This window comes from Physeter macrocephalus, chromosome 11, assembly GCF_002837175.3.
Source record: "Physeter macrocephalus isolate SW-GA chromosome 11, ASM283717v5, whole genome shotgun sequence".
Taxonomy (NCBI): domain Eukaryota; kingdom Metazoa; phylum Chordata; class Mammalia; order Artiodactyla; family Physeteridae; genus Physeter; species Physeter macrocephalus.
In genome coordinates, this window is record NC_041224.1 from 174228660 (window position 1) to 174241014 (window position 12355).

A 12355-nucleotide genomic window follows, 5' to 3' on the forward strand; every position below is an offset into this window, starting at 1 on the left:
GTATAACTGATTCACTTTGTTATAAAGCAGAAACTAACACACCATTGTAAAGCAATTATACTCCAATAAAGATGTTAAAAAAAAAAACAACTGAATAATTAAACACTAGGCCGAGCCTCTTCTGTCAAATGAACCTCAGTACTTCATCACCCTTTAGAATAGATAAATTACTGTTACCACTTTAGGAGTGGGACCAGTATGTTTTCCAAAAGAAGGTCCATATAATGTTTGTCATTTGATCTGCAATGAAAGCTAAATTTCCAAAGCTGCTGTCATCGTGGTGTGCCTCAGAAAACTGACCTTCATCATCAGTCATTGAAACAACCTCGAACTACCTCAATTATTGAATGCGTATATCATGCTAGATTTATAATAAGATACACTTGAAAAATCACTTTGGATTTGTAAATCCTTACCTTTACATCTGTAAACACTGCCATTAATCCATGATTAATGCTCAGAAGAACTGAGAGAAAACTCTGCGAGTTCTTGTTCTGAGAGTCTAGTTTTTTCTTCCTACGAGAACGATAATTGGGATCAACAGTGGAAAAATACTGCAAGGTCTCCTCCTCAGATCCACTTTCTTCATCTATGAGAAATAAATTGCACAATTACAGCTGTTCTAACAGCTTATTAACACAAAACAGCATTCAAACTTGAACTTTATCACAAGAATATTTACTTATTTTACAACCTGTTTATTTTTACAAAGAATCTGGTATGACAATAAAAATGTACTGTCTTTCTCTTTACCACTGAACTTCAGACAATGAATATACTATCACTATAAAAATAACACTTAATAACATTCTTAATAAATAGCTAGAAGTGGGGAAATACTGTAAATTACTAAAAGATATTATAAAATATAGTTATAAATGGAAAACGCCAAAGAAACATTTTTAAATCCATCAATTTAAAAAGTTACTACTTTGTTTATTGATAAACCAGGCATTTTAATTCAGAAGAAATTTAAAATATATTACCATAGTGAACTGTAGATTTAAATGGACTAAAACTATCTTTGTTGAAGGTATTAATCAGTTGACTGGCTACTGAAAGCCCAATACCATATGAAATATTTTCAAATGTCTCTACTGGTGAAGGAGCTGTTGGTTCCCATAGCAGCAAATCATTAAAGATCCTATAAAGACAAAAGTTGAAAAATAAATACAGAACTCCTACTTCAACCGAAGGCAGACTAAAGAATATCCCTTTAAGAAGTCACATGAATAATAAATTTTCCAAATGGTGAAATGGAATTTCTTTCAATGGAAAAATAACTGCTATGGCTATCAGGGCAGTGAGAAAGGAATCTGGACAATTAGATACCTAATTAGATATCCTCCTAGTTTCACCAGCGTCAAATTACATACATCTAAATGCACTTAAAGGAGGAGGTTTATTAAAAATAAAACCCATAAAGAACAAAAGGACTGTTCACGTATATGAGAACACTCTATAAACTATAACAGATTATGCACTGTCTCATTTGACTCCCCTCAATCCTCTGGGGCAGCCAAGGCAGAATTATTATTCTCACTTTACACTTGAAGAAACGGCATCGTAACGGTTAAGTGACCCGCCCAAGGTCACACAGCTAATTAGTGGGAGAAGTGGAACCAGAGCCCAGATTACGTCCAGCTCCCAGTTCAGTTCTCTTCCATTACTCACTTTCTCTAGGGATATCTGCTTTTTCTTTCTTTCACAGAAAGCACAGCTTCGCTGGGAAGTTTGCATGAGATGAAGAAGCATACAGAACAGGGAATAAAGAGAGGAAACCCTTCTAACTAATGGAACAGACAAACAGCCAAGTCAATACTGATGACTACTGGGGTGATACATGTCAAGCTAGGCCACCACCACATCCTATTTTTTCAAAGAAATATTTGTCACTTCTCAGATACCTCCACCCCCACCACTCACCTCTATGTTGTCATGAAAACTGAGACTTTACAATGTTCTCTACAAAGATTTTTGTTAGGCTTGGACCCATAGCATATCCTTCACGTGCATAACGCAATCACTGCACCTATAACACTCTACTCCATTTTCTTGTTTCCCTTTCCTAGACTAAGACTTGTGTCTTAGTCACCTTTCTATGTGCCTAGCACAGTGGCTGCCACACAGCAGGCACTGAAGGTTTGAAGAAAGGACCAGTGGGTGACTCACATGGAAGGACTGCCAAAAGCACAGACTCGTCATAAAGCCTAGTGTGAATACCAGTCAAGGTGCCAAGTGGTGATGTAGCCCTGGCCCCTTCCTGTGAGAAGCCACTTGTCTAGGAATTTCCCGGGCCAATTCCTGAGCTTCTGAGGCCCTAGAAACTATAAACGAGGACTGAGTACTGTCACTCTCAGTAGATTGTAATCCCCACCCAAAAGGTCTCTTTTTGGAAGCATCACTGGATGAAGAATACCAGGGACACAGGGCAGAAGCATGTCTCGCCTCAGATGCACTGACAGCGATGCCCAGAACTGTGTGGTACTCGTTCGGCTCGCTGCCTCTTGGGTGCATCACTCACAGAACAAAGAAACGGGAATCTAGGACTTCCCTGGTGGCGCAGTGGTTAAGAATCCGCCTGCCAATGCAGGGGACAAGTTCAAGCCCTGGCCTGGGAAGATCCCACATGCCGCAGAGCAACTAAGCCCGCGAGCCACAACTACTGAGCCCGTACGCCTAGAGCCCATGCTCTGCAACAAGAGGAGCCACTGCAATGAGAAGCCCACGCTCCGCAAAGAAGAGTAGCCCCCACTCGCCGCAACTAGAAAAAGCCCGCGCGCAGCAACAAAGACCCAACACAGCCAAAAATAAATAAATTTATTGAAGAAAAAGAAACATGAGTCTAAATCCAGATCTTAGTCTAAATTCCTATATGAATAAATAGTGAAAGTATAAAATGAAGAATTTTCCCAGGATATTTTTCTTTACCTTATTCCCTACAACCATTGTCTTATCTTCACAGGTTAAAGAGAAACTACTACTTTAAATAAAACCTGGAGTTCATGGTATATGACCTGCAAATATGTTTCATATGATTTTACTATTTTTCCTTATTTACATTTTGGTCTAAACACAGTCTTGATACCATAATACTACAAAACATTGAATGATGTTTCTAATAACAAGAAAAAAAAAACACTTAAGATGTTTAAGGACACATCACCATGATTCCGTGGCGATGAGCTTGAAACATTATAGAAGCTCAAAAATATCTGATTTAATAAAACCAGGTAGGATATTTTTTATATTCTATTCTAAAGGATTTTTGACATAGAAAAAAAATCTACCTGTACGTGAGACTATCCTTCTGAAAAGAGCCAGCTGATGAAGGAATAAACCAATATTTCAAATGTATGAAGTAAAGGCAGAATTGGTTATAATTCCTGCTCAGAAAGATACTTATAAATTTTATGTATAATAAAGGGCATTATTAAGACATTTAGCAAAACATGAATGGGGTCTGAGGATTAGATGATAATGTATAATATTAATTTTCTTGTTTTAATGGCTGAATTATGGTTATGTAGAAGAATGTTCCTGTTTGTGAGAAATACACATTCAACTGCTCAAGGCTGAAGGGACATCAAGTCAGCAACTTACTCTCAAATGGTTCAGGGAAAAAACATTCTTTGTACTGTACTTGCAACTTACCTATAAGTTTGAGAATGTCTGAAAATTAAAAGAAAAAAAACATATATGTATATATAGACAAAGCCAAACAGAGGGCAAAGAATTCACATGCTAACTTAGATATATGATTTATATGATCCACAGCGGGGGAACACTGCGGTATTTATATAAGTCTAGGGGCCTGAGAGACAGAGAAGTGGGCAGGGTAAGAGAGAACAGAAACTCTCATGAGCAACACCCCTGACCCAGCCCCCAGATGAGCAGATGCTCTCCGGTTCCCTGATTTAAGCTACCCCGCCTGCCATACTGACTGGCGTCCCCCACGTGCTACCTGCTTGCTGCTGGTAGACAACTCCCTAGCCCACCTGAGAACTTCTGCTCCCACCAGCTGAATTATACGTTTTGTATAGTCACCACGGGTAAATTGTGCTTGGCCCCAAATCTGCTCATCCCAGCTGCATGTTACTGTAAGCATAGCTTAATTCAATCTCGTGCTAACTGATGACTTTTAAGTATATAGACTGAAGTGAGAAAAAAATCTTAAAAACCTGAAAGGATTCTGCACTCAGACTGCTTTGAAACTATTCTTTCACTCCACTTCAAAGAAACCGAAACTGATGATTGTAGACAAAGCCTTCTGGGTATATATTAAGCAAAAATTCTAACCAGTGGCTTGTAATCAAAAAAAGGCCTTGTCCTGTATTTTAAAAAGAAGTGGTAAATGAACAAATATTCATAAATGCCATGTTTAAGGTATGTTTCACTATTCTGACGTTGCAATCTAACCAATAGCCACCTGTTCAATCACTGCAGAAGGAGAAAGAAATGGATGAAGCCCTTCTGACCTCTGGGATGGACCTTGAACTAGCTGTTTCATTTTGCTCAGTCTTAGCCTTGCACGTTCGTTAGCTCTTGGTAGATATCCCTCAACTATAAAATAAGGAGAGTAGTCTAGAGATCAGTGGTTTCCAAACGTCAGATCCTGTATAGATCCAAATCCGATTTGGTACCAAGTAAATCTACAGCAGAAACAACGGTCTGCAGTTTCTGAAGATTAACAAAAATTTGGATGACTTGTTTACAAGTGGGAGGCTAGCGATAACAGACACTAAGGACGTGTCTTTTTCCAGAAACCCACATGACCACCTTTCAGCTATGCCAGAGTGGGTGGGAATGATAACATTCTTACTTACTATTCACCAGGCACTGTTCTCAGAACTTTCCCAACTGTTATATCATTTAACGCTCCAAACAACCCACTGAGGCCTGTTCAAGTATCATCTCCAATTTATATGTGAGGAAATGGAGCTCGCGGGGACTAGGTAAATTGTCCAAGGTCTTCAGAGTCTATGACCTTTCTACTCTAGAATGCCATTTATTTCAACATATTTGCTTGGTATATATGTTTGAGGGTATTTAAATGTAATAAATTTAAGTTTTTATAGACAAGTTTATAAGTTAGAGTTTCTAATTCTAACAAGATGCTTTTTTTAAGACTCTGAGAAGGGATGCTCCTTGTACAAAGACTCTAGGACTCTGACTTTACACCAGTATCTCTTGGCCCTCTATACAAGTATAGCCCAACTCTTTTGATGTCGTTATAGACAAAGAGATATTTTCTCAGTACTCTGTGGTAAGGTGACAGAGAGCAACCAGCCAACCTAGGATGGAGGGAATACATCTCACACACAAGAAACCCAGTTACCAGACACACTGGTTAGGAAACTGCTATGACAACAGCGCATCATAACGGTAATAGGTCTATAATCAACACCATACAAAGTACACTGAAATAGTTGATAATATTAAAACAAGGAAAGAAAAGGGGGAAGACAGAAGACAAGGAGGTAGGATGGTAGAGAGACAGTTAGACAGGAAAGTTCGATCCCAAAGATTCAACTAAATGTGTTTAAACTCACCTATTATAAAGCTTCTCATAAAAGCTTTTATTAGGTAGCGTTATATGAATATTGGGTAATGTAAGTTCCAGCACATAGTGAGAATTGCTGATTGCTTTATCTTGAAACTCTGTCATTTCTACAGGGTCTCCTGGCATCACCATCTAAAACATAACAGTTTAGCGCAAAAAAAAAGGAAAAAAAAGCATCAAATAACCATTTTGTCCTTAAAATAGTAGTAGCATCTTCTTACCCGACCCAAACGACTTGTATGTGGGCAAATAAATAAGCATGTAACTTTTAACCAAGGGAAAATAATAGATATTATTCAATCTTGGAGCTAAAACTATGGCAAAAAACAGTATACAAAGTATTTTTTTAAAGATAAAGCATTAAAAGCTATCTGATCGAGGGTAATTCCTTTGTTGCTTGCCCACACTTTTATTTTACCTGTTCATTTTCAAACATTACTCTACGAGAAGAGAAGGGAGACGGGGCTGGTCGTCTCAGATCACAAACGTCTTTCAGGGAATGAGCGCCTCCTTCCTCTTCTTCCTGATAGTGGCCATCACTCTCTTCTGCTTCCTCAGCTGCTATTCTCTCCAAAATGGAATGCATGGCTGGTGGGTTTACTTTCAGTACAATTCTGATAGCAAAGACAATTTAAAAAATCAAGATCTAAGTGTAAACTGCAAAACTAACTTGTATACAAACTTATACAAAGCCCACTGATTAAATCAATACTGATAGGCGTCAACTTCTCTACAAAGTCTAATTATATCTAACGCAACCCACTCCTGAGCATGCTGTAAACGTAAAAGTATGGAATTGATGAAACAAGCAAATAAAAGAAGGGCATTAACATTTTATACTTGGATAACTGGAAAACCTGATCTTTTGAGAACAAAAGGGTTATTTTTAAATTTCATTACCAAACTTCTTTACAAAACAGAAACAGACTCACAGACATAGAAAACAAATTTATGGTTACCAAAGGAGTAAGGGGGTGGGGGAGAGATAAATAAGGAGTAGCAGATACACACTACTATATATAAAGTAGATAAACAACAAGATCCTACTGTATAGCAAAGGCAACTATATTCAATATCCTGTAATAAACCATAATGGAAAAGAATATGATAAAGAATATGTGTGTGTCTGTGAATATATATATATATATATATATATACACACACATACATATATATATATCTCTCTGAATCACTTTGCCATACACCAGAAACTAACACAGTATTATAAATCAACTATACATCAGTTAAACAAAAATTTTTTTTAAATTTCATTAACAGCTAGCAAATTTTACCTAAGAATTCTATTTATTATCATTAAACCAAATCCTTCTACATTCCAGCTGTTCGGCTATTATGGAATACTTGCATACCTAAGAAACCTCATGTTATATAAATTGTTCAAATAGAAGAAGGAGAGTTTGATTAGAGAATATTTTCAGAACTGCAACAACAAAGTAATCTTTTCCTTTAGGAACTTCAATAATAAAAGGCTTGTGTTATTGGGGGTGTTTTGTAGCTACAAACCCAAAATATCAAGAGCTAACAGCCTTTGATGACATCAGCTTCTGCCCCAGAGTAATGCCAGTCCTTTCCTAATTCTCTGCAGCATGTCACTAGCACAAGGCTTTGTAGTCTCCTTTTTATGCCACCAGTCCGCCGTCATGATGAGGCATGGCAAGCTCAAACAAAACAGCTGTGCTGCATCTATAATAGCTTTTTATTTCTTAAGAAGGTATTGCCAGTTGGTTCTAGTTATAAACTAAAACAACTGTTTCCTAATTTACAGATATCCTAATGTAAACTGTGCTTTCAAATTACCTAACTGAAGTAGATTCGTTTCTTATGATGAAAACTCCTGCTCATGATCAGCTGTGCACTGACAATGCCTGTCCTAGGAGTCTGATAGGTCTGACACATAGGGTACAGGGGTGTAAAAGAAGGCAGGTAGAAAAGTGGCACAAGAAAGACCACTTTAATTCTTAAGAGAGGCTTCACGAAATCAGTTTTCAATATAATAAAGGATCATTATTTTGCGTAAACTAAGTTCTTTTAAATGTAATCCAAGGGACTTCCCTGGTGGCGCAGTGGTTAAGAATTTGTCTGACAATGCAGGGGACACGGGTTCAGAGCCCTGGTCTGGGAAGATCCCACATGCCATGGAGCAACTAAGCCCGTGTGCCACAACTACTGAGCCTGTGCTCTGGAACCCGCGAGCCACAACTACTGAGCCCATGTGCCGCAACTACTGAAGCCCGCGCGCCTACAGCCTGTGCTCCACAAGAGAAGCCACCGCAATGAGAAGCCCTCGCTCGCCGCAGCTAGAGAAAGCCCGCATGCAGCAACGAAAACCCAACGCAGCCAAAAAACAAATAAATAAATTTTTAAAAAAAGAAAAAATATAATCCAAGCCCACTATCAGGCTAATTTAAAGAATGATTTCTCCTGCCTAAGAAATCCTGAAGCAGTGGTTCTCTAAATCCAACTGCACATTGGTATCACCTACTGTAGTTTCATTTTTTTAACTGCAGTATAGTTGATTTACAATGTTGTGTTAATTTACAGCAAAGTGATTCAGTTATACATATATATGTATATATATATTCTTGTTCACATTCTTCTCCACTATGGTTTATCACAGGATATTGAATATAGTTCCCTGTGCTATACAGTAGGACCTTGTTGCTTATTCATTCTATATATAATAGTTTGCATCTCCTAATCCCAAACTCCCATTCCATCCCTCCCCCATCCCACCTCCCCCTTATCAACCACAAGTCTGTTCTCTATGTCTGTGAGTCTGTTTCTGTTTCCTAGTTAAGTTCATCTGTGTCATATTTTAGATTCCACATATAAATGATATCATATGGTATGTCCTTCTCTTTCTGACTTACTTCACTTAGTATAATAATCTCTAGTTCCATCCATGTTGCTACAAATGGCATTATTTCATTCTTTTTTATGGCTGGGTAGTATTCCATTGTATATATGCACCACATCTTCTTTATCCATTCATCTGTCAATGTACATTGAGGTTGTTTCCATGTCTTGGCTATTGTGAATAGTGCTGCTATGAACATTTCACCTGGTGTATTTTTAAACTATACTGATGCCCAGGTTCTATCTCAGAATCTCAACGTGGGGCGCAAGAATCAGTGTTTTGTAAAAGCTCCCCAGATTTGAAAATACTTTCCTAAAACCATCACTGACTATAAAATTCATCTGATAATTAACCAAATGGTGCTGTATGTATATACCTCTTCTACTAAAGCCCTTTTCAAAAATGAACTATTTTTAGAATGGTTATGATTCTTTTGTCCATCTAATTAGGCTAAGTAACTCGAGGCCAGAGAACACATTTTATATGTTCATCTCTGTCAGTACCTCACAGGCACCTTTGATAAAGTAGTACATATTTTTTATTTAATTTTTCCATCTTCCTCGGGGTTTTCTCATCAAGGCTGGATATTTTTAGCTTAAATTTAATAGCCAAAATGTCAGTCAAAAAAGCTATAGCAACTTGTTTCTGAAAGGAAAGTCTCATTAAATGTATGTATCATGTCCATTTGCTTACTCACCGTGGCCAGTCAAAGTCATCTGACGACGCTGTATCTCCATCTCCTCCACTAGTCACGTGGAAAAAATTAATGGATGGTTCTCCTTTATCCTCCTGGAATGACCCTAATAAAACAAGACTGATTCATGGAGATGCATTTCTTCTCAAATACTAAGAGAAAAGATACTTTCTTCCTTCGAGGAGCAAAGATCCTCTAAATCAGGGACATAATGCAGTGTCAAGTTCTACAACATTTATTCATTTATTCCTGCTGCACGTGTACATGTGGGGAGACAGGATGAGCAGATAAATTAAATTAAATGCTGTTTTCTGATCAAACTCAAATTCTTAAGTATGAATGTTTTACGTGTAAGGTGCATAAATCATAACATTAAATATAAGGGACTTCCCTGGAGGTCCAGTGGTTAAGACTCCGCGCTCCCAATGAAGGGGGCAAGGTTCAATCCCTGGTCAGGGAACAAAGATCCCGCGTGCCATGGCCAAATAAATAAATAAATAAATAAGCATAACATATTAAATATAGTAGTTATCACTTACTGAGTGCCACTTAGTGATTATTCTTCATAAAAGTTTATGCAGTTAGTCTAGGAACAGATTTCCTTTTTAACGTAGTTATTTTAAGAAATAACTACATTTCTTAAATGTCTATTTTGTACCAAGCACTGTAAGAATTACTTCTTCACAATAACCCCATATATGTTTTTTCATTCCATTTTACAAAGAATGACTTTCCACCAGAATAATGAGTTTCTTATCACCAGAGATAAGGGAAGATTCCAGATAGCCCCTGAAGGCCTTTCCATGAAATCATAACTGGCAAGTCAATTTTAAATATCTCTAATGATATGTAAAACTCAGAGAAAACAAGGGAAGGAAAACTGCAGCCTACAGAGAAGGAGGCGAGCAGAAAGAGGAGGGGAGGGGAACTTAAAACCGATTTTACAAAGAAAAGTCACTTTAGTAGTAGCTTGAGAAAGCTCAAGCTCTAGTGTCAGACTTGGGTTTGAATCTTGATTCTGCCATTTATGACTACACTGACCTTGGGAGGCACCTCTTCAGAAGTTGACAGATTCCTCACGTATAAATGATAAAAATAATTGGAAATGATAAGCCTACCGTAACTATGATGATTAAAGGAAACAAGATAATGTGTGTGAAGTGCTCAGCACACAGCAAACATAGAGCGGCACTCAATAAAGTTTGGCTACTATTAGCCCTACAACAAGTAAGTAGTAGGTGGTATTAAAATGTAGGCTAAAGCACTATATTCTCAAAGTGAATAAATCATCATGCATTGCAGTTTCTTTTCAAAAACAGACAGATACCACGTTTGTATACAATATTAGAAAAAAGCTGTTACACCTGCTTTCTAACGTATGTTCTTTAATTTTATTGTATTGGGGGGCTGTCATATACTTTTCTTAATGTAAGTTTCAGTAGCAGTTGTTAGTTTCTAGTCTGGCTCTTATACAGGCATGGTCAATCTTACCAACTAGTTCTCTAAAGGTAAGTTCCAATTTAACTTGTTCAGGGGTTGATCCTCCTAGGAATTCAGTCTTAAATTCTAGATCTGTGAATGCTAAATGAAGAATCTCCTTCTGAAGTGACTTCTTAAACCATGGTCCTCTCTCTTGATCTGATCGAAGATCAGGTATTGGGAAGCGAACAGAAAGGTTTAATACTGGCGTGGCAACTTGTACTGATATCCGACAATTTGCAGGATTATGTGAATCATCTAGAAATACTTCAGTGAAAGCTTTGTGCTAAAACACAAAACATCAAAAATATGCCAAAATGTTAAATTAAGCAAATAAACATAAATGACATTAGTATTCAACATTACAATATACATAATCACTATTTCCTCATTCAGGATAATGTATTAACACACAATTCATATTACCTACTATCATATTAATTTAGTGTAATGAAATTTTATAATGCAACAGCTACTGACAAAAGTCAAAACTACTGGCAAAAGTTAAATCCTCACATAAAAAAATTAATTAAAATAAAAACTGAACCAAAGTGAAGACACAGGTGCTATAGATGTATATGTATCTTACTACAGACTATAAAGAATAATGTGTAAATTAGCTTATCAACAAACTCAATATGGTTAAAAATCACTATAATACCCAGCATTCAATTTGAAGGATTTATCCACCAATATGCTACTTTAAAGACTTCAGTGTGAAATCTGATGAATTATACCAAATGCAAAGGCCCATCCCTGACTCATCTTTATATTTCCAGGACTAAGCCCAGGCCTGACACATCACAGGTTCTAAATAAATATTCCCTAAATGACTCACTCGGAGTTCCCCCTAAATGGCTCACTCTGAGCTCCCATCCAACCCAAGGGTATGATGACATCAAATGACTCTTAGAAACCAAAACACGTATGGACCATTTACTTAAAGCCACATTATAATAAAAGGGTCAAAGAACATGCCCTTCAGATAAAAGTCTATTTCTATTTTTTCTCTAAAATGAATTAAAACGTATGAAGCTCTAGTCCAGAGTACAGTGTAGGTGATAACAATCCTCAATTTCACAGATCAGTCTCTAACCACCTAGATTAGAAAGTTCCATTTTTATGCTAAGACTTGGATCCTATTTTTTCTCTCCCTTATTTGACTTTCTAATACTAACCCCCACTCTCAGCAAAAATTGCTCAGGAGATAAAATCATCATCCCAGTACCTCTATGGCTAACAGCAAATATAAACACTTGCCCCACAGAACTTAAAATAGCAATTGTTGACAATAAAAATTAAAGAATCTTGATTTAATGTGAATACTCACCACTAATTAAGGGAGAGGCAAATACGTAGGAAAATATCTTTTCCCTTTTCTTTTCAGACAAAGTTGTCTCTGCCTGTGCCTAATCCTAAAATTCCTAACAGACACCTGACAAACCTGACTTACTTGATTAGCTTAGAAAAGACTCCAGGCACCAGATCTAAGTAAAAGTGACACAATGTGATGCTCCATAACACAATATGATAAATTATGTTCTCAATTTCAAGAGTATATTCTACATTATACGGGCTGCATTTTACAGGAGATTCAACTAGTTCATTATATGTGTGAATAACGTTTTATCAAGATATTATAGTCACAGTTTACACAATTCAGATAAACACAGAAAAGGAAATCTAATTTTACTACTCTAACATAATCAATGCTACCAAATGGTGTATTTCCATCCGGTCT

The 12355-nt window shown here is 37.0% G+C and overlaps 1 protein-coding gene across 7 annotated transcripts in view; it reads right to left on the reverse strand.

The window, feature by feature from the left end:
• Nucleotides 1-12355, reverse strand: part of ATG2B (autophagy related 2B) — a 60531-nt gene that overhangs the window by 35379 nt on the left and 12797 nt on the right. For all 7 annotated transcript variants that reach the window (XR_008618740.1, XM_055088698.1, XM_055088697.1 and 4 more), the window contains 6 exons: nucleotides 10627-10900; nucleotides 9139-9241; nucleotides 5982-6177; nucleotides 5553-5695; nucleotides 987-1144; nucleotides 417-589 (listed from right to left, as the gene is read on the reverse strand). Coding sequence is in view for 6 of the 7 variants with exons in the window: in XM_055088698.1 (XP_054944673.1) it covers nucleotides 417-589; nucleotides 987-1144; nucleotides 5553-5695; nucleotides 5982-6177; nucleotides 9139-9241; nucleotides 10627-10900 (1047 nt within the window). In the remaining variant the exon portion in view is untranslated. The remainder of the gene's footprint in view (nucleotides 1-416; nucleotides 590-986; nucleotides 1145-5552; nucleotides 5696-5981; nucleotides 6178-9138; nucleotides 9242-10626; nucleotides 10901-12355) is intronic.